The 24171-nt window shown below is 37.4% G+C and overlaps 1 protein-coding gene across 1 annotated transcript in view; it reads right to left on the bottom strand.

Annotated features, from left to right (window-relative positions):
• LOC122326101 (neural cell adhesion molecule 1-like) overlaps window positions 1-24171 on the bottom strand; it is a 175370-nt gene that overhangs the window by 28664 nt on the left and 122535 nt on the right. Inside the window, 8 exon segments of the mRNA XM_043220790.1 lie at window positions 3812-3841; window positions 10938-11080; window positions 13085-13245; window positions 14118-14235; window positions 15102-15239; window positions 16108-16251; window positions 17076-17285; window positions 18074-18148. Of these exon segments, the coding sequence (XP_043076725.1) occupies window positions 3812-3841; window positions 10938-11080; window positions 13085-13245; window positions 14118-14235; window positions 15102-15239; window positions 16108-16251; window positions 17076-17285; window positions 18074-18148 (1019 nt within the window).

Raw genomic sequence — 24171 nt, forward strand, 5'->3', positions numbered from 1 at the left:
ACGGAAATCCACAGATTAATGACACTCATGTAATTTACAAGAAAATTAATTGACTGAGCGAATCTGACTTGCATAATGTGACCCATGTTAATCAGAGAGTGCAGCCTCTTCCGTGACATGTTTAAATAGATTTATTAGTCATGCCAGCTGACACCATATTACTCAGTTAACAAATACAAGCCACCATCCAACCATATTCACACGAATGCCCATTCCCATTCATTGCGAAAGGACATTTAGAGAGAAAAAGTGTAGCTGTCTCAGCCTGATATTAACAATAAGCACTGTTGACATTCACGAGCAGTATTCAGTGCAGCAGAATGAATAAAATAAGCCCAGGAGAACCAGATGCTCTCTACATTTTTCGTGCTCAGCGAAGCGTACTTTGTTTCACCTGCACTACAATGTTGCTCTCGCACGTACATGCATACAGAACGCAACATCCGATGCTGTTTTGAGCATCGAATAACTCACAGCAAACTGCTCAGTGTATGATTCACATTTGTCTTTAAGCGAAGGCATCGCAAAACGTGAACATTAGCGAGCACCTTTCATCAGTGCCACAGACGGTCCCCCGACAGCATGCGAAGACAGCCGGGAAATAAGATGTTTCTGAAACCTGCAGTGGCACTTCATTTATAAAGTGCCTGTTCAATGGTCAGTGAGAAATTTGACTGCGGAGCGGAATGGAGTGTAAGCGGCGCCGAAATCCAATCAATTCACAAACTTGATTTAAGGTGTGGTGGCTTAGTCACGATCTGAGGGATTGAGTGCTTAAAGTAACAACCAGGGTCTCGACCATAAATTCCATCCTGCTTGTGCCTCACGTTCAGAGGGCTGTTAGTATGCAGGGCTGTCGAGCGAGTCCCCTCCCGTTGCATAGTAATTGACAGTAAGCCGCATATGCAGAGTCTCTCCTGTTTTATGTGCGTACGTAGGGTCGGTCGCATATAAAGCTTCACGATTTCTCTGAACGTTAACCTTGAACGCTTCCGGCAAATCACTTTGCGCCTCTACGTCCTCGTCTGTTGTCAAATTTAGCAGAAAACAGTAGGGAGGGAGAGACGGAGAACGTTTCGACTTAGGTTTCGAGCACTGAAATGCAATCACTGGCCTGTGCGCATCTTATCTCAGCTAATGGAGAGCGTAGGAAGCCTCATTCTGCCCATCCGTTTCTCTTGAAAGAGCTGGAAACAGAATCAGAGCTCACATTCAAGGTCTCTTGCGTGAAAGAAAGGGATTTCTTCTTTTCCCTCGGGAGAAAATGGTAGGTGACGGATATCATATTGTATGACTGCACTGACAAAGAGACAATGTCAGAAAAACAAAAAAAAAAAAAAAAATCTGCTGCTGGGAAAAGCAGAGTCAAACGGTGTCCTGCACTTCAGATTTCACGCTAACAAGAACTGGGAGAGCACTCTAGCACAGACAAGATGGATCACAGTGTGTCCAAATGTGGAAGAGAATAAATCTGAACTTTTGATAAAGATGGCCTATCTTGGATTGATGCAAGAGAAATGCTGAGAAATAGCTGCCCTGAGGTGGTCTGCAGCAGTTACATTCTAGACAGTGAATTGGCCAGACGTTCCGAGATTGAATGCTAATTGAATTCGGTCAAGGTCACATACCGCAGTACATGCATACATATATGTATATGGCTGTGACAGCATACGTGAGTAAACATATTTATGAATAAACAACTTGAAATGTACGAATCTTTACAAATCCTTTAACAATCGATTAAAAAACATAATGAAAAATCTGGTGAATTTATTTATAAATGAATAAACTGTAAAAGTCAGGCTGGATTGAATTATATAAGAGAAGCACAATGTATGCTACAGTGTGAATTTAATGTTTTATTTACTTACATTTATTTATATTGACTTTTTTGTTCAGCAATATATAGCATATCTACTACATATATACATGCATACAACAATCTACTAAAGTACAAAAAGTACACAAATCCATAAATAATATAAACATCGTGGTGGCAGAACACTAATTAAAATTATTTGAATTATTAAAATATATCAAAAATAAATTACTGACCTAATATTGCATGATTTTTAAATACAACCCAATAAAATAGATTTAATTCTGCATGAGTACATCTGAAAAGCATGCTTGTAATTAAAATGAGCTGTTGAGTTTCTTTTTTTAGGCTGAACTTTGTGCTCATGCTTGATTGTAGAGGGCATATTAAAGCTACTAAAGTTATCCAGCTGTGAGCATCGAGTGGTTTTCTCTTTTTCCTGTTAATATTCGAAATTGATTATTAGTAGCAACATAATAGACAGCGACAAATCCATTTCCATTTCAAGGCACAAGTATCTGATATTCTAACAAATCACGCACCCACATATTTTTTTGTTCTACCTGCTTGCATTCACTAAAGACATAACCGACTGTGTTTACATTAACACCTCGGCATGATGAGCATTTCAAACAAGAGAAGCATGTGACCGTTCGGCGTGTAAGCGTTACTGCGAGGCACGAGTGCACTTCACAGAGCACGGGCACAGTACGCGTGTGAGCATTGAAAAGCAGCCGCCTGTCAGTCACACAACACTTGCGTCAGTACCACAATCTCGAATTTTTAGTTTGAAGTATCAACTCGGTACTGCAGACTCTTAATTATTCCAAAACTTGTGATAAAGCATTTTCCTTGTCTTTGACTTAAAAAGCGCACGTGTAAAGAACGATGGCGCTTTTTATCTGTACTCCTGAGGATTAAAAACATGAAGTGATGTGTGGGCAATCCCATAACTGTGGCCTTTCATCTCAGCAGATCAGATAAACAGACCTTCCCACACAATCCATATGCATCTGAATCATTCTTAATCAGCAATGCAGACACTGATGAATTCTCTCTCTGACAGATGAATAAAGCGTGAGTTTAACATTCCAGAGACAAGCATGGAATTATCTGCTCATATTGTGCGTCTACAGCTGAAGTCAACATGAAATCAAAATTAACCTATTTGCTTTCTTCTTTGTAATCACAATGTACATTTCCTTACGGTTGACGTCACTTTTGGATAATGTTAACTGACAGGCGATATTTTCGCAAACACTTATTTGGCCTGCTTTTTCAAATCCAGTAAGCTCCCAATGGATAAAACACAGGCCCGTCCTACATTTTGATCATTTATTGTCCTATTTAACAGAAATGCGCGACATTATAGAAGTAAAATGGGTTTCACATTGACTTTAAAGTTACTGTAATCATCTCCGACATGTGGCGTATGAGTTTATTCAGTGAGGGTTAGTGTATTTATGTTAACAGAGGCTTGTGTTGTCTGAATCTGGAGTTGGTTATATGTGTTAGTGTCTCCTTTAGTGCTGCTACATTCCCCTGTCTGAGTCTATGGGAGAACACTGAGTGTTGGCTCATGCTCTAAAGAAGTACCTGGCATGTTTCAACCCTTGAACGCCCCCTCTTTATTTTCTTCCTCAATCCCTTGAGAAAGTTTGTCCGAGGGGAATTCGTAAAGGAAAACAGGTCTGCTAAGAAAGGCTAAAAAAAACAAACAAACAAAAAAGCACCTAAAAAGACCAAATCGGATCTTCACCATTTCTGTTGACAGAAGCTGTCCCAAAAATAATGAGCAATATGCTGTAAAGAAATGAAATGACACGACAATCATTGTAGACTAGAGATGCCATTTGATCAGATTTGATGTGTGTGGGTGTGTGTGTCTACAGGATTTTAAGGGTAGAAGAGAGCCAACACTTGATGTTCTGCAGTGATAAAGGGCTTCTCTAGGATTAGTGAACATCCTGGCTACGTGTGAAGCAGCCCTACCTTATGCTTCTCAGGTCGAGTCCATGAAGCCTGGGAGGACAAATACACAAAGCAAAACATGGCAGAAATGAAAAGAAATAAATAAATGTAAAAAAATCAGCAGGCGCTCAGTTAGACCGACATCACACACGCACGCTATTTAAAGAAGACAGCTTGTGAAGCTTCAAACTGACAACTTGACTTTAATCAAGACAAATCAAAGACAAATCTTTTTAGTAATTGGACCGTACTCATGGGCAACAGATTTCTGAATAATAATACTTTTATTTATTTTTTGTTATGTTTTTTTAATTATTTTATTTGTAGTTCTGGGTTATTAAAAGTATAGAAAAAATATATATATATAGGATTTGTGTGTATATATTAGTGCTGTCAAATGATTAATCCTAATTAATCACATACATATATAAGTATATATTAATGTACAGTACATATGTCATTATAAAAGAAACATTATATATGACCTTGAACTGACTTTTGCTATGACCAGAGTGTGATACCAATTGAGAGGCACATAATCAAAATGTCATCAAGTGTGACAAATCATTCTTTAACACGAACAACAATCAAACTGCTTGGGAAAGGACACATTTAGCTGCAGGCTGGGAAATCAAATGACTACAACATGAGTGGATGCTCAGACATCCAAGTGCAATGCTCCAGGTGACACATGCATATGATCTTGCAAATGATGTGAAAAGTCAAACCCAACACCCACCCACCCCACATGCTGACAAGCCATCAAAAGCCACACCACATCAATAATTAATAACACATGTAAACATATGAAATTATGCACACCTTGACGCTGTGTTGAAGAGCGCATCAATCTGCAGAGATCTACTACCTGTGATGCTAACTGCGATCACCACATTCATTTCGCTCTGTGTCCCATAAGTCACGAGCAGCAGCTTTGAGCCTTAACGAGAGCCATTCTTTCATTTGACAACACGGATCCCTTTATTCTTTGAACGGGACAGTGATGAGTAGTTTTCAGAGAAGGTTTTTATACCTTCCACTCATTTGTTAACCTAAAATCAATCAATGACGTTGCCATCTGGAATTGCATCGCCGAGAATTTGCGTGACTCACAATAGAGGCTGTTGAAGACGTGACTCGAACCGCTGATAAATCAAACAGACATGAATAGCACACAACCTACCCATTTGACTTATGACAGAGCGACAGCGATTCAATGAAAGCTTGCTCTTCATGAAGGCAGCATTCTATTATTTTGACTGCTAATCACACAATTTACTTAAAAGCGAATCTGCCGCAGACAAGTGGTATTTCAGGATTCATTATCAAATCTGACACTGATCAAGCAGAATAATGTTATTTGTGATTAAAGGAACTACTTGTAGTCTGCTGAGTTCCAGCTAAATATTTAAAACCATTTGGTTCTCATGAACAAAGGACAGAACTGCTTAGGTCTTTGTCTGATCAAATCAATCAAACTATTTGTCGGATAACAGCTAAAAGCAGACTGATGGAGCCAAAGTTTTAACTAAACACATCTGGCTGGTTTACTTTGCAGTTTATTCTATCAAAGAACTGTACAATTAGTCAAGGGGAGATTGTTTGACTGATATAAAGTGATAATTCACTATTTATTTACTTTTATTTTTTTAGCTGTATTTATATATTTTTCTTTATAAGCCTTGTATCAACAATGCATCTTTTCTATTGCATGCATGATATCATTGGAATTGGCCGATAATGGCTTCAAATGTAAATATCGGCATCAACCCAATATGTGGATCGTTCTTGAAGCAAAGTTTTGTCTGAACTATGATTAGATTGAATGATTTGGATTTCTGCATATAATCTTTTAAAGCATGTACAGAATGACACATTTGTTAACATTGCATCTTTTGGTGGAGGGGGAGGGGATGCAGCGATTAATAAATTGTTTATTTCTAGTTATTTTCAAAGACTCAATGTACGGTCAAAAAACTTAATTACTGTTTATTTAATTCTTGTTAAAAACTCAAAATATTTAGCTTATATTTTGTGCACAGAAGAGACTTTGTGTTGTTTCCAGATAAAAGGAAATATATCGGTATCAGCGCGGTATCAATCAAAATATTGTGCATCCCTATTTGCTGTGCATCTCAAACCAAACCTCATTAAGGTTATCTCTTAAAAGCTTATTAGTTTTCACTTTTACTTTTTCACTGTTTAAATATGAGTAACATAGTATTAGACACCAAAACCTTTGCTGTCCTGCGAACAATCCATCTCACTTTACAGGCCACACTTGTATTAAAGTGGCTTGACATCCTTTCTTCCACTATTGATTTAATTACTCGCCCACTGACAGCTTGTCAAAAGGTTACAGGGGGTTAAAGCCTCGTGTTTGGCACCTGCTTTAGCTAACTTGGCAGCTCGACCCTCTTCTCTTAAAAACAATCCTGGTCACGGACTCTCGTTGACCTTTAAAACAAAACCTTTGGCTTTTTACACTTTGCATGCATATAAACAGCTTCGGGATGACACTGATCTGTAAAGAGCGGCAAGTCCATTGTTAAATCAAAGAATGAACATTCAGGGTCACATAAGAGAAAAGTATCAAATCTTAAAAGTTTTTCCCTAGGTGAACATGGTTATCCCGGCAGGGTGTGTGATAATGGTTCTGAGTGCACAGACACAGTCTGCTTACAACATTAGGAGCGTCATAGCAAGGGCCATACTGACCTCAGATCAGCAGGGGTGCCATTAAGAGACTATCATTAGAGAAGGACAGCTTGGCTCTGGATTCCACAATAAGCTAGCAGCCCTGAAATGCCTCTTTTGATTGTGTGATTCATACAGTAGCGGTGTCAAGGACAGCTCACTAGGTCCCAGTGAGAGCGGCTTAAATGATAAATGAAGGGGCAGTGACTCCACAGAAGCGTTCTCATCTTCACTTAATGTTAAGTCCCTTGACTCAGTACTTTGGAATGTGATTTTCAGTGCGTAACGCTTACAATGAGTAGCTATATTGTTTTTAGCTGTTTGTAGAAGTAGTCCACTGAAATGAAATAATAATTATAATCATTTTTGTCATTGCAAAATGGTATATATCAGGTTAATGCATCCATGTGGAATAATTGTACCAATTTCTTAAACCATAATGTATGTATGTATGTATGTATATATATATATATATATGTATGTATATATATATATATATATATATATATATATATATATATATATACAGACAGAAACATACATACATCTGCAACATTTTACAATATATTTTGACTTGAAAGAAAGTTAATTTAGATGCTACCACACTAAGCACTTTTTTTTTTTTTTTGCTGCTCTTGATGTCAAGTGGATACTTGCATTGAGGTCTGTTTATCCATAGCAATTGTATGGACTTGGGATGTAGTGCACAAATCATATGAATTAATTTAAATGTGATGTAGTACATTTTGGAACACATTTTATTTTGTATCCTACCACAAAACCAACAGCAAAGAAATTCAGATCAAGAAGAGGGTGTGCAAATGATTACAGAACCTTGATTTCCTTTAATGGCCTTCTGGATGAATGATCAAAAATGTGCCTCTTATGTCAGAACAAGCTGTCTGTGAACTCTCATGCCATAACCATTCATCCAACAGGCAGAACGAAAAACAGACAGAGAATCTTCCATAATGCCTTTGCTTGGAGAGTTCAAGGAAGATCGGTCTGTTCCAGTCTGGTTCAGATATTGCTCACTTGGTAGTCACAGTTCTCTGCCTTCTGTGAGGTTTTTTGCGCATTTCTGACTTATTCAGACATTGGAAATTTGTGGTTGGGAATACAGAATACGTATGAAGGACAGAATTTATGGAGACTTCAGAAAAGCTCTTGACTCATCATATCTGTATTAATATGCCAACTCACCCACTAAAATCCCTGGTTTGATTACAGGCTGTTGAAGCTCATGTTATTTGCCTATTCACGTTCCTTTCTAGATACAGAAAAAATACAATGGAAATTATTTCACACAGCTGAAGTTCCTGCTATAATAGCTGCTCTGACCAAGCTTTACATGACCAGAAATAACCACAGATCGTTGTTACTATTAAATACCACGCACTTCATTTAATGGCAGCGGTGATGAGGCCCCATTGACTTAAGGTATGCCTCATTAAACACTGCCAGCTCTTTTCACTTAAGGCAATCCTCAGGCAACCATTGAAATACATACACTTACACATATACTTATAGCACGGTCTGTCTGAATACTTGATTCTGATTGGCTGGAATCATTGAACGTACGAGTAGTTCCGGTAAAAGCACAGAAGCACTTTATGTCAATGATGGCCTGCAACTTAATCAATAAAATAGCACTGCTACTAAATATATATTTGTTAGCAAATGCATTTGTCTTTTGATTTGATTTTAAAATTTTACTCAGCCATTCATGGTTTATTTTGTGAATATTTTGCATGATCTTTTCTGATTCAAGTTGCTTCGCTAGTACCTAATCAACACTGATTTTGTTGTTGACACTTTTAATCACTCTGAAACATGAAAATGAACATGAAAATGAAGAAGGTGAACATAAAAGCATCAGTACATCCTGTGGAGGTGATAAGATGAGGCGAGAGACAAGTGTAGATCAACAATATTAGTGCTAATGAACTGCTATAATCCATGCAGGCAAAATCTGATTATTATAGCACTCTATGTGTTTTTCGACACAGTAGTTGGTTTCTCAATACAAGATCAATTAGTCCAAGCTGGTCATTAGCTGGTCAAGTTGATCTACCAGAATAGCAGCTACCATATTATAGCTTGACAATTTCTTCAGGATTTTCATTCGCAAGATGGAGTGGAATCATGCTGATTACTTGTGGATTATTGTGTTTTTAATCAACTGTTTTGTCTTCCTGACGGCACCCATTCACTGCAGAAGATCCACTGGTGACCTAGTGATGTAATGCAAAATTTCTCCAAATCCATTCTCATGAAGAAACAAACCATCCATCTGTATACTGGAAGGTCTTTGGGTGAGTTTTTTAGCAAACTTTTATTTTTGGGCAAAACTATTTCATTATGTTTTCATTTATCAGCATACATTTTTGATTTAGTCAAGCTATTTATACTCCTAAAATAAGTGCACCTTTGAGTGTATCTTGTTGTTTAAATCCGGTTCAAATCCTATCCTAACAGCAAATGAACTTTCATATATAGAGTTATATAATCTAACACTTTTATTATCTAACAATTATACCTATAAGTGAACATTCAAAAATGGAACAAGCAACTTTCCACAGGAATCACTTTACGCAGTGACGATGCTATAAGAATTCAATAGTCATGCATCAATTCAGAGCAGCATGAATAACCAAGACTGTGATCATTCTTAACAAAGCATATCCGTCTGTCATTCTGAGCTGAGAACCAACGATAAAAATGATCATAACCGAAGAAAACCCTCGCAGTACCGCTGGAAATATTTTTTCCTTTGACAGCTATGAATATTGGCTCGACTAGCCAGAGATAATACAATGCAAACACAGGGAAGGATCCAATCTGGTGGGCTATTGTCACGCAAATATCATCCTTACAGCGAGCCAGATGTACACGTAAACATAAGGTGCTTTTTCACAGACCACCTACACAACATAGCCCACCAGCAGGAAGAGGGCAAACTGGTCGTTTAAAAACTGCTGCCATAAAAACAGGGTGACCAGTGGCATATTCTAATAATACATGAGGGTTTTATATAAGGATTAATTCCCATGATGCCTTGGGGATTTGATGCATATAATTAAAGTATTACCAAAAGGATTTGAGGCTGCAGAGACTTGTTAACACGCCTGGACTTCACACCTGCCTACTGAGATCTATGGCATGCTCAAATCCCTCTAACAATGAACTCATATTTCCCAAGCTATAGGACATAGGATTTACCTGAGAGAGGGGAAGAGGAAACAAAGTTTGAAGTGGTTTTAGGCCCTCCATCAGGCTGAGAAGCAGTAAGAGCTTTTAGCAGCTGTCGATGAATTCTGATTCTGATGAATTTGCTGTACTGCAATGAAATATGAATCGAAACTGCGTATTTCAAGGTTGTTAATTAGGTAGTGCACTTGACTAAATCAGAGAGGTTTAGACTCCAGCAGAGCAAAGAGGCCAGTACTGGTGAGCTCGCCGCTTCGGAGATATAAAAATATTCACTTTTAATAAAAAATATTCTAGCACAGGCCTCTGTACTTGTGTACTCTGCTTTTGACTGCTCTAGACCAGTTGCTGTATTATTTCATCAGGAAGGTAGAAAGTATGCATTAATTAAACATAAAACAAGTCTGGCCAATAACTAAATCGAATCTGGGAAAGCTAACTAGAACTAGAAGCTAACTAGACGTACTGATTTTTATGAAAATGTAAATAAAAACAGTATGAAAATATACAGTATGATGAATACCAGGAAGATTTGTTATGTTTTTGAAAGAAACCTCACTTAATCACAAATACAATAATATTGTGAAATATTACTACAATTTAAAATGTTTCCTATTTGAATATACTTTAAGATGTTATCCATGCATTCAGCAGTCTTGACAGTTTTGAACGGTAGTGAATATCGGTATAACTAATTACTGAAAATGATATCATCAGACCTTTTATCTGTTCAGAATCTCTCATTTTAATGCAACCCAAAATTTCACTCCCTCTTTTCAATTGAACATGATAAACGTTTGCTTTGATTTTGAAACAAGCCTCTCATCAGGCATTCCAGTACAGTTTCCATGGCTTACTAGAAACCTTTTGCCAACCGTATTTAATTACTAGATATAAATGCACAGTTGATCCAGGTGTTACTTAATAATTCTAGAGGTAAATCAGCCGTTTCCCTATCCCTGTGAACAGGTGCACAAACGAAAGTTTCGCAGCATTAGCAGCAATAACAACTAAAGAGGTCAGTTAAACAACACAAAGGACATTCTATTCTTACCGTTTCCTGCCTGACCGTAAAGCGACTGAAACACCCACTTAATACCATGTGGTTAGGTTTTATATAACCACGATAGAAATGATACTCAAATGTGTACACATTTCTACTGGCATATCAATCAAAGCAGTGTTTTCCAGCCTTCGGCGCTAATCGTTTTCCCCACTGAAACCCCCTAACCCTCAGTACCTGCTCATTCTCGGTGAAGACCCGGCGACCGAAGCTCCAGATGATGTTGGGAGTGGGGTCACCTGTGGCCTCGCACGTTAATGTGATCTGTTCCTCCAATTCAGATGCCGTCTGGTTTTCTAAGAAAGTGATCTTGGGCTGTACTGTTGACACATAAACACACGAGTGCTCAAAAAACAGCCTGCAAACACACTCCTCAGAGAAAAAGAAATAATGATTTTCCCTGTGCAATTACTGAGCCTTTACAATGGCCGTAATACCAAAACAGTGCTCTTAAGTTGATGAGATGAGAGTGCCTCACTGGCTGGGTGCATTCAATATTTAATCAACACATTGTTATATTTTATAATTCAAAAGAGGAACTTTGTTTAATGGATGAAATGGAGTAGTACTTTGATTCACTTTTATTTGCCTCGGCTCTAATCTAAGCATTCTGAATGTGTGCCGGGGAATGTGGCTGAAGAAAACTTATGCACGATGAGAAATAAAAATATTGTGATTGTGTTTTAACTGTGACACAAACATTTTAAATATTCATGCAAACGTAATAACAATGATAAAGAACAAAAGCACAGAATGGCACTGAAACAGCAGCTCTCAGGATAAATGGTGTATTTAAACTATAAACTAGGAACCAGTGCTTTTGTGTTTGTATTAAGTGCCTTACTTTTCCCATGCTCTCTTTCTGATAGTGCTAGTTACTCTTTGGGAGTATTCACACTTAGAGTAAAGCTCAGATCACTTTCAGTTGACAAAAAAATTATAATTCAGTTCTCTTTAGCCCAGTTCGAAAAGTAATTATTTCTCCTGGGGGATGGGGGATACAAGTATTTTCTAAATTTACAGGGGATTGTCCGTGTTTTTTTTTTTGGCTGTTTAAATCCAGAATGATTGTGTCACTATCCCACCACCCCCTCTTAAAAATCCCCAGCCGAAGTCTCTGAGTATACATGAAGAAATCAATTCAAAATCCTAATTTGTAAGTCGCTTTGGATAAAAGCATCTGCTAAATGACTAAATGTAAATCATTTGTGACCACTGCTGAATACCGTACAGTAACTGTTGCACTTCGCAGTAATTTGCAAGCATATTTACTGCCGAAATTCTGGAAAGTATTTACAAGAACAATATTTCATAACTGCTCCACCACAGTGGGTACGGGCTGTTAAGAACCAAAGGATGAAAGAGAAGAAAAACACGTAAATATTTAAAATGGGTCGTTATTACGCAACAGGCATGAAATAAATTTTAAAATGATGTATTGAATACAATTATATGCATAAGTACATTGCATATAATTATATAATATAGTACGTCTATTCTCCTGTTTTTTTTAAAAAGGAGATTTAAATGATCAAATAAAAAGTAATAAGTACACAGTGATAACAATAAAGTTTTAAATAAAATAAATTAAAATTGTGTAACAAATCACCTCCCAAATCCATGAGTTTTATCACTGAGGTGTCATGTAAATGAAATTTTTACAGATACCACATAAGAAATAAATACTGTCTGAATTAGGCTATTGTATTCACAATATGCCCAAAACTAAAACATTTTTCTCTTTAGTTGTGATAGCCCCCCTTTAATTTACATATTTCATTATATTTTTAATTTACTTTTTGGAGGGAAAACAATTATATATTATAAAATGTAATTTTTGTTGTAATTTAACAGTACAAATGACAATAAACATAAATAATTAACCATAATAATTAGTATTATTAGTATTAGTATTAGTATTATTATTAATATATATATATATATATATATATATATATATATATATATATATATATATATATATATAATTCTATTTTCTCAAAATATATTGTTAGATATATATATTCATTACATTTGATTAGTATAGTAACTTGTAGAGCGAATGAGTAAACCATAAGCTCTTTGCAAGCAGAGTGTAGTAGATGACAGAACATCTTTGAAACAAGCAGTGCGTGCAGTTTCTACTCATTTAATAGTATTGCAACATTTCACGGCTTAATAATCACACAAGACGATAACACGATTTTCATTTTAAATTGATAAATCGTATGATCCTAATGGAAAGGATATTTTCCTGGTAACTCATATGTAAACACTTGTTTTCAGTTCAGCTCCAAAGGTAATGACAAACTTCTTCATCTTACCAAACACATTGAGTGAGACTTCCTCGCTCCTCTCTCCGGCCTTGTTTCTAGCGATGCACTGGTAGTCTCCTTCATCAAGCTTAGTGACGTCTTTGATGGTCAGCTCCGACCCATCTTCATTCAGACTGTACTTTCCATCAGATTCCAGCACGATATTAGCTCTGCAGGGCAGACAGAGCGAGAGACCAAACGAAAGAAAGAAAGGATAGGTTTACTGTTTGGCCTTGGAGCTGTTACTTGCTCAGCAAAGTCATGAATACATGATGCCTCATACACCAGAAAATACAGAGAGAAAGTGTGCCTGCCCATGAAATGGATTCTTCATCCTGCAGTGCACAGCTTCTCATGATGCTGATAGTCTAGGAGGAAGCTGGAGAAAAATAAAAGCGGATCTGCTTTGTCATCTTCGGCTTCTTGACACGTTCCTGTCTGGGAGCCAATATAAAAGCTGTAAATAATGTCTGAAGGCCATAAACATCAAGCTGATGGGCTTTTTTATTTGGAAGAATGCTGTGCGCTGTGTTTCCCTGTGACACTAAATCAGTCATGCAAAGTTTGGATCCAAATACCTGCTCTTTTTGCTTGTAACAGCAGCAATTGAGTGACATTTTCAAACGGCCCCCGAGTGACAGCGCTGTCAGCGAAGGAGGGAAATAAATGAGGTTGTGGCGAACGCTCTTATCCCTCCTTCCCCCGAGGCAACGCTCAGACCTGATGCGATCTCGTCCCTCTCGTTCGCGCCAGTCACGACTTGGTTAAAGAAGTCGCTGGAGTTTTGAGGTAAAGCCATGCTGAAAGCTGCCAGCTGCCTCTGATGCTACGGCTAACGGCAGCTGAAAGGATGAAACGGCGCCTCTGCCATTCACAGCACTTTTAGTTTACAAGCTTCAATAACTCTGATCCCTCTCCCTCCCCGGATTCGGGGAAAAGCTTAGCATTCTCTACAGAGATTTGGCGGAACTTTTTCGATGCTGTTTTGGCACAGACGGATAAAGGGAACGGTAAAACAGAGCGGTTAATGAACGACACGTACCGTGCCCACGTGACGGTGGGTTCTGGGTAGCCGTCTGCGTAACAGGCCAACGTCACGGCCTGGTTGATGTCTGCAGTGGCATTAAGCTCAGTGTAGCGGGTCCTGATACTTGGCAGAACTTGGAGAAGAAGAGAGAGGACGAAGAGAATATTGACTCTTTAAAGGGACAGGCGACCCAAAAATGACAATTCGATTCTTTCTCATTTCTTTCCGAATCTGCATGCTGTTATTTTACTCTGTGGAACTCATTTCCATTTAATGACAGTTCGCAGTAACCATGCGCTTCATAAAAGAAGCACATAAAAACATTATAAAAGTCTTTTTTTTTAAGCCAGTCACCACTGAATAGCATTGCAAAAGTTTGGTCTGTTCCTCGCATGAAGTTGTCAAATGAACTGTAGTGTTACGCTAAAAGCACTTTAAATAATGCTGAAACATTCTTCTTTTATGTTCCCTAGAAAAATAACAGCATAAGGGTGTGGAAAGATTTTAATGATGAAAGAATTTTCTTTTGAAAGAAAATATTTTACATTTAAAATATACTTACATTTTATAGTTATGGTTTTTTGTTGTTGTTAGAATTTATGTGTTGTTTTTAGTACAAGGTCTAAAAATGTTCTAAATAACAATAAAATAAAACTATTCATTGCAGCTGAAGTACAAACTAAATTAATCTACGTAAATCTCATGCATTTTTTGGTTAATTCTTGAAACTCCATTTAAAAAGGTCATATGAATGGTAGATACATAAAAATATTCTTTATTTTTATAAATGATTAGAGTTTAGTAGAATTGAATTAATAACATGCAATTTACATCTCAATTCACATTTTCACTCACTAAATATATTTTAATAATATGCACTGCTTTTAAATGCAGACTGTTTAATTCTGTAGAGAGACACTGATGTAAGTGTGTATAAACTCTCTGCTCCGGTGTCCCTGTGATGTAACAAAGCAGGTGGCTCAGAGATTGAGTCCTCACCATTGACAATGACCTTGATGACCCTGAGGTCGATTTCTCCCCGGGCCATAATGCGGCCCTCGCAGGTGTAGTCACCCTCATCTGTCTTTTTGATGCCGCGGATCTGGAGGTGGTTGTTGCTTAAGACCTTGAAACGGACTGTAGGTGTGAGACAGAAAACAGAGAGGGGGGGAGGCGAAAGGAAGCAAAATGAGACAGTAATTACTCTTGAGTAAGATAAGGAGACCATGTTAACGAGCCTCTCATTACATGCTGGGCAGCAAAATGACTCGCTGCACATCTTCTCCCGGTATAAAATCATCTTTATGGGTTTTTCTGCAGTGTGATCGGTATTCAAGACCAACAGCAAAGGTGCATATAATATTTCAACTCCGTGGAGACAGAGTAAAACAGTACTGATATATTAAAAATGATGAAAAAGGCAAATTCAGCAGGATAAAACAGCTTCTGGGCTGTGCTGGTAATATAATACCTGCTTACTACTTAGTGCGTACTTCACAGTGTGTACTGTATACTGCCTACAATTTTTTTTTTTAACGGAATCCTGCAGTATGTAACAATGACAGAGTGTTTTGTGTCGTGCTTCAGCCGAACTCATCAAAAAAAGAGCACAGAAGAGGTTAACGAGAGAAATGTGGAAAATGTGTTATTTACATAGAGCAGTTCGGTTTTCAAGCTCTGCTACAATTAGTGGTTTTGCAGTGAAAATTTCATCTAGCAGCGGCCTGCGAGTTCACGTTTCACAGCAGAGAGCTGCGGTCACCGTTTCTTCCAGCGGTCTCTGAGGGAGGAGCCCTCCGAGGTTAAAATAGTTTCATCCAAATGAGGCTTGAACTGACAAACAAAACAGGGCAGATGAAAACAGCATGAAACTTTCTCACAATAAAAATTCAGGACCTTATTGTTGCCGTTTTCATTGTTACGCTGCGAGAGAGCTTACTAACATAGTCAGACATAGAAGGGATAATAGAAAATGACTAAAAGAGATCTGGTTGTGGTTCTGTACCATCGGTCTCGGGTTGGATTCTGGTCTTTTTAAACTTCCAGATGATAGTTGGGGGCGGCGAGCTGATGACGTCACAGATGATGTCGGCGTTATCCCCCTCGTTGAACTCTTGAGGCGATGGAGCGTTTTGGAAAGTGAGTTTCTCTGGAAAAGACATTCGACATGCACTTCAGTTATACCACTGCTGCAATCCTTTTCGTAATCTTTTTCGTTTTTGTCTAGTATTCCAGTAAAAGCTTGTTGCATAAGAAATGTTTTGCGAAAGAAAATATGTAAACACACTTAAAAGAATATATTTCTGAGAAAGATTTAAGATTTTTTTCCTCGTTGGTTTATTTCTGGTTAGGAAAAAACATGATAACATGATAAATTATCTGAAATATGTTTTTTAGTGAGTATCCTTGTAAGAAGTGGCATGCTGGTGAAACTTTTTAATACAACATCAATAATTAAATATAAACAATTATGTAATGTGTCATCAATAAAATGTAAATAATATTTTAATAAATCCCATCATTTTAATAAGATATTATCACTACAAATATATATATATATATATATATATATATATATATATATATATATATCTATCTATCTATCTATCTATCTATCTATCTATCTATCTATCTATCTATCTATCTATCTACCTGTATGTATATATAAAATTGTCAGAACAGCATAATTAAATAATTAAGCTTATGGCAGGATTAGTTCACTTTAATGAAGCATCAAAACTGTTGGGCTTGAGATAATTTTTAGAAAACTATTATGCATAATATGTATTCCCTTATCAACTGTCTTCATACCACACGCATGGTTAATGTATATTAACCTGCTTTAATCATGTGTGTACAGTAGTTTTGTTACTAATGTCTGATGATTTATTGTGCTTGAGGGCTACTTCTGGTTCCAGTATAATTTCTCACAGTTTCTAAACAAGCCCTAAAAAAGGAAACCACTTTACTTACGGAATATTTTTACGATGACAGTGCCCTGAGATTCCTTGTCCCCGTTTTTCGCCACACACTTGTACATGCCTGCATGGTCGACGTTGGCATTGTAGATTGTGAGTGTTGACGAGGACTCATCATTCTTGCTGATGCTGATGTCTGGTCTGCCTGGCTGGAGCTTTTCCCCATTGGGTGCAAACCAGTCTATTTCTTTAGCATCTCCAAGAACTGACAGACAGACAGACAGACAGAGTGAAAACACTGCAGACCGTCAGCTCAGCTGCTATTTCATAACTAATAAGAGCAAATATAACAAAACATAGCAATAAACATTTTCATGTACTATATTTGTTTTAATATTTATTTGATTTTATCATCTTAGGAATGTCACATATATGATTGAATCACCTAATTGGAGTTGAGTCACTGAATCAGAACTTTGAATGTATTGACTGAATAGAACTCAACAATTCTCTAATATATCTGCAACAAAAATATTTATACTATATTCAAAATGTTTAATGTATTCTTCAGTGCTACTCAAGGACACATTCAAGGTGGGTAATCTGCCATAAAATATGTTCACGCATTTCAAGAAAACAAAAAAGTGAAATAATATGGCTCACTCTGAATACAGTCAGATTTTCTTTTCTTCCCCCCCATTTGATGAGTTCTCTGAATATTTCAGGTGTTCTTCATTTATAATAGAAGCTGTTTTTGCTTTTCATCTACTATCATATTTTAACATTGCATTTCACTACTCTTGATCAAAAATCAAGGACTAAATTTCACACACGGATTTACTTGGAAAAAGTAAGGCAGGTCAATGAATTTACTGGCTATAAATAAGCGCATCAAAGCTTTAGTCAACCTTGCCCTCCCATCAAAATGAAAGGGCTTGTTTAAATGCATTGAACAGAGTGGTGACAGCAGGTTTGAAATCAAAAGCACTTTGTGAAGGTCAAATGTGACGTGACCCCCCCATTTGTTTCATCACAGGAGGGTCATCTTCCTACCATCACACAAAAAGAATTTGGACTCTCCCACGCTGATCTCTCCCTGGGCCGGAGTGATTTCCACTTGCAAGGCAGCTGGAGAAGAGAGAGACAAAAAGAAATCCATATTTCATATATATATATCCTACATGGGTGCAATACACAGATCAAACAAGGGAAGTGCAAAACCATGCATTTTTTTTGAAGCATTTTTTAAAGTCAACAAGCTAGTCAACTGCATAAATGATCAATCAATAAACATTTGTTATAATGTCAAATTTTTGGAGCAGTTGTCCATTTGCAAACTACAATGAAAAAAAATGTATAGTTGTATTTTTTTTTATTTTATTTGTTTGTACGTATGCAAGGCTCATTTTTTTAGCCGAAGAGCATACAATATTGTATAATATTATTATAATTTAAAAGGTATCTTCTTCTTAAGATATATTTTTAAATATTTGCTTCTGTGATGGCAAAGCTGTTTTTCAGCATCCATTTGTACAATCTTTATTGTTACATGATCCTTCAGAAATAATAAATTCATAAATATGGTTCTCAAAAATTAGGTTCTCAAGAAACATTCTTTTTTATTAATACTATTGGAACTATCAGAAACAGTTGTGCTGCTTAATAGTTTGTGACTTTTTCATGATTATTTTTTGGAATATAAAGGGCAGAAGAACATTTGTATAAAAGTATAATTAAAAAAAAAAAGTGTCCAAAACTTGTCAAACAGTAGCACATATTCACTATCAAAAATCTCCAAGCCTGGAGATGACATTTTTAAAACCCCCTGACATTTGGTTCAGATCTGTGGGAATTCCTAACTACTGTAATTGGTTAGCATCCATCATGACCCATTCTTAAATTATACCCATACACACTAGTACATGATCCTCCTACACATCCCGACCGTAACATCTGAGCAGAAAGCTTTTCTTTGTTATCTAATTACTAAGGTAGTTTACATAAAATCACAGTTTCTGTCTTGAAGCTAAAAAGAGAAGCATATGCTGTACATCCCCGGTGACTGGGCCTGCCAACCAATTAAAACGCACTCCTGGGAAGGATGTTGTCAGTGGGTGTACGAGGAGCACAAGGCCGTGCATTTTTGGACCTCAAGATAACAACACGTCAATAGCGCTGGCTCTTTTCCAGTTCTGTTAATGTGGCAGGCGGAGATGAGTATTTACCGCGGTACAGAAACGGCTGCGCAGGGTGTTGGCGTACAAGAGCAATGTGCAGCAAACCGTAGCCATGGTAACCCCGAGTACTGTCACAAGCGCTTATTGAAAAACCTCAGTGTAAGGCAGGCTGATTCTCAGACTAAATATGACAATTAGGGCTTGGCACTATCAGAAACACGGTGAATTATAGGCCTCTCGCAAACTTATTTTCCACCCACAATTACCTGGGGGTTCTGAACTACACTGATATTTCATAATGGTACCTTAAGCTTCAATTTTCCAGTTTAATGGAAGGCACCTGATGGAGCTCCCTGAACATTTTCTTTCGTGTGCAGTTGGGGAGCGTAATGCTGTAAATGATAGCATATTAGTTTCCCGATATGAGGCTAATACATTTCATCTTCCTGCATCAACCGTGGTGAACGAGATGAGCTCAGGCAGCAAGCGGCTGATAGCTCCACAAACCATGGATACCATCACGTCGCAAGAAAATGATAGGAAGGCAAACCCGCCTATCTCAAAGGTGAAACTGTACCTGCTGAAAAACAACATCTGATTGTTTCTTGTCAAAAGAATCACCGCAGGCAGTGTCATTCAGCTTGTCAATCATAAATAACATAATGTGTCAAGAAATTACAGGAAAGCTTTGTTTCCTAATGTTTGTTACAAGTGAGGAATTGACCTAGAACCAAACCACATGAGACAGATCTATACACAGCAGCATTCTGCAACTCAGAGCTCGTTTATACACACTGCAATCATGGGTAATTAGAAAATGATTCATTCAATAAGTTAGATTCAGTGCTGAATGGTTGATTCTTTTCGCTGGAAGGGTCTGGAAAGAATACACAATGTATGATACTACCACGACACGTACAGTATATGTCTTTCTTCTACTCTATAATTTCTATTATCTTATGCGTTGTGGTATTCTCGTGAATGTGCAAAAGAGACTGACACGGAAGAGAGGAAATGCTAAATAGTCTCTTTTTTTGATGTCTTTAAGCAGCAAAAGCATTTTTGTAGCTTATTAAAGTTATGGGTTAACCGTTGATGTCACATGGACTATTTTAACAATGTCCTTATTGTTTTTCTCGTGGTTGAAAGTGTTAGTTGCATAGCTGTCTATGCAGGGGTCTATCTTACTTTGTGTCCAGAAGATGAACGAAGGTGTTAAGTGACACAAGGGTCAGTAACTAATGACAGAATATTAATTTTTGAGTGAATCTCTTTAATGTGTCAGGTTTTAATAGAAAAAAAGGTAGTTCAGTAGTAGAACAAAGACAATATCAACGACAAACCTTCACTATCCTTCGCCAACCCTGAACTCAGCCCTACAGCCCAGTACTTCATCATCATGCTTCAAGATACAAAGTACCATGTGTTGTTATGAAAGAGTACACACACAAAAGGTATTTGCTCTTTGTTCTTTGCTAGTATTTGCAGTCAAGCAAAGAACATCCCTATTTGTTTGTGTCTGTGAATGAAGTGCAACTAGAGATATTCGCTGACGTTAAAGTACTGTGGGAGGAAACAGCGGTTCTGTCTTGTTTGCTCAAAATGAATTTCCAGACAGCGCTCTTACTCTTTCAGCACAAATCGAAAAAGAAAAATATCTTCTGAACCAAATCAAGTCTTAAGTGCACTCATCCAGCCAACCAGCTACATTACTTGGTCCATGAACTTGAAAAGCCTTAATCTGAGAACATTTTGTAATCTAATATCAAGATCCATGTATTGTGTAAAAATCAGCCAGAAAACAAAGAAAAGGCCAACATATTAAATTTGTCTACAACTTAAGTTGTTTGTTGACTGAAAGCACTTCCCGTCTAAGAAATAGTCAAATTTCCACTGGAAAACACCAGAGCGCCTTGAAAAAATGAACAAAATAAATAAATGCAGACCCAGAGAATTCAGAGACGGCGATGATATTGTTATTTGAACTTCTTTGACTTGGTAATGCAGTCTTGAGGCTGTATATTGAATGAAGCTAAATGTTTGGACTCCATGGTTAGTGGTTAGAGTGTCAATACAGCAAAAGTGCAGCGCTGTGTCTCTTGCTGAGAGCACAAGGGAGGCAAATGAACACGTAAAACACAATAGGACGGCAAATCGATAAACCTAATTACAAAATAAATCCGAAAGAGCTCAGCCTTATAGGTGGCAACACGCTGTGCTGCCAGCACGATCCTCTAGAACGCTTTCACTCTTAATCTTCATTCCTACTGAAAAAGATAACTGCAAGCTACTTAGCAAACCAGCGATATGTATGATGAATAGCATAAAGCCCAATAACAATACAAGACCATGAAAACGAGAAAAAGAGAGTTAATATGCTACAACTCTAAGGAAACTGCCAGGGTTTTTTTTTCACTGGTGTGAAAGTTTGGCTAGTTAGCAAGCTACTGCCATTGAGATTAATAGGAATGCTAATGAATAGCTTCTACATGTATTATGAGTCAAGCGCGGAGAAATATAATGCAATGACAAGGCAGAAAGAACTTGAACTCTACACACAGTGAGCCTAAACATATTAAATACAGCTTTTTGAATATGGACTAGCTCGCTCACAAAGCTATCTTTCAAACGAGGAAGATATACTACATTGTATATCTACATCTAATCCTATTTCCCCTTGACTTACGGTCATATATATTTTGCTAGTAAAATCCCGCATGTATTAGATGTCAATTTTTCTATGAAATGTATGTATTAGTCTTTGTGGCTAATGAAAACAGCTCTGCATTTTCCCAAGTTCATTGATGTGTTACCAATCCATGTGTTTACGTCTGACACAAAGCTACATCCTCTACATTAAATCACTATATTCATGCAAATACACAGCTGCGGCAATTCATCTCCGTACTCTGGTGAAACATGCCATCAAGCCGGCGTGATGGTGTATTAATCCTTGTGTTACGGAGGCAGAGACACTGATGTTGGCAAAACACATGACTATTAATCACCAAGGTTTCGTGAAGGCTTCGAGGAGATGAGCTGTCCGCACGTTGACGTGTGCCTGACGTTGGGTGTCAACTCGGAGAGAGCTTAAATTTCTGTGGGCCAGATTAAAGAGATTCTCCCACTGACAAACTTTCTTGACGGCAAGTTTATTTTTACGATTCTGTGGCAGGAATAAGGTGCTTTGAAATGCAGTGTTAGACGGGCTATGAAGAGAAGATGAAAGAGCATGGGCAAACTCCGATATGTACAATGTCATTCCTTCTGAGCAGGTTTAAAGGCTAACTCAAACATGTTCACACACACACACACACACACAGTACAAAGTATGGAGTTGCTATCTCGGCACGCATTTCAAGACATGATTTTATCTGACAGGTCTCTAGCTGAGGTGCACCTGAGTTTCTAAACGTGAATCTACTTCTCCTTTCAGGTTTGTTCTCAGGTTGTCAGTGATTAATGATTTGGTAATCTTCATAAATTATGGGAAGAACCTTTTAAGTGCCTGTTTCAACCTTGACACATCCCTAAGCTTATGTTTAGTTAAACAGGCCGATCGATGTGACAGCTGCATAATCAAAATTAACCATTTGATAATATCAAATTCCATCTGTAATGTGATTCTAGTCACAAACTAATAACTCTTATTAACCAATTCTTTTAATAAATCCTTCAAAACGACACACCTAATTCAACCAAAATGCTTACAGAGTGTTTTTTTTCTCCTTTTTATTGAGGATGTATTAAGCTGAACATCTTTGCAACGGTAATTTCCTATTCTTGCAAGCTCCCTTGAGGTGCCTTGGAGTTTTCAGATTTGAAAATAGGGATTTTTTGCTTCCGATACCTGAGATTCAGTATTGGCCGATACAGAGAACCGATCCGATACTAATGGCTCGTTTCCCCTGAGCGGTACAGTTCTGTACGGTAAACATTTATGTCTGTTTCCATTGTGACCATATCATACCAATTTATTGGTACTCTTCCATAAGGGTACCTAGCACATCAAAGGGTAGCCAACAAAAGGTGAAGCTAAACTTACTGCAGAATTTGATTGGTTGACTAGAATAATCACTTCTGCGTGATATAACGGAATCCCATTAACTCGTTCTGTTCTGCTGTCTGTGAGTTTATTTACATAGGCTTATTTACATCAGAGTGCGCAAACACCTTAAGCCTCTTATATTTTTATAATGGCTATTATTGTTTTAATTAAAACTGACAAAAAAAAGCAGAATTGTGCTTGATACACTTTATCGTCAATCGATCCTAACACACCAGGCGTATCAAGTAAGGGTACCGAAGGCAGTGGAAACACAAGCTGGATCAGGGTGTTCTGTACCAAATCTTACCGTACCGTACTGACCTTTTGACTAACCATGTTCCGTACACACCAATTTTTTGTACAGATTACGGTTTCAGCTTTAAAATTTTGAATTGTCGATTGCGGGTGATGACCACTTTGTGCAACTCTCACCTGTGATAGAAAGTCCATCATCTTGCGTGCAATGATGATGTTTATATTGATAAATTTACTTAAACTGCACCTGTCAGAAGTTTCAACAGCTTTCATGCACGTCTTTTAAAATCAATGTCTTGCAGCATAAAACTGAAAAATTTTTCATGAATTCATGAATTCATGAGTTCATGAATTATAAATCAAATCGGGCCAATTGTAATGATACCCAATATAGAATTTTTTATTCAAAATCGATGTCGATACCCGATACAAATATTGGATTGGAGCATCCCTAATTTAAAAGCCACAAGACATATGACTTTACAGAGAGTTCCATCTTCCAACAGAAAGAGTTGATTTTTTGTAAGTGTGATGTTATAGAAAGAATGGTAAACAACACTTTTACAAATGAAGCGTTTATAAAATAAAAAAATATTTTTTCTTTTATAGGGTAACCAAAACCCCATACATGTTTCATATAGTCCTCAGACTTATTTGTAAGTCTAGAGCTA

The sequence above is a fragment of the Puntigrus tetrazona genome, chromosome 21 (genome assembly GCF_018831695.1).
Source record: "Puntigrus tetrazona isolate hp1 chromosome 21, ASM1883169v1, whole genome shotgun sequence".
Taxonomy (NCBI): domain Eukaryota; kingdom Metazoa; phylum Chordata; class Actinopteri; order Cypriniformes; family Cyprinidae; genus Puntigrus; species Puntigrus tetrazona.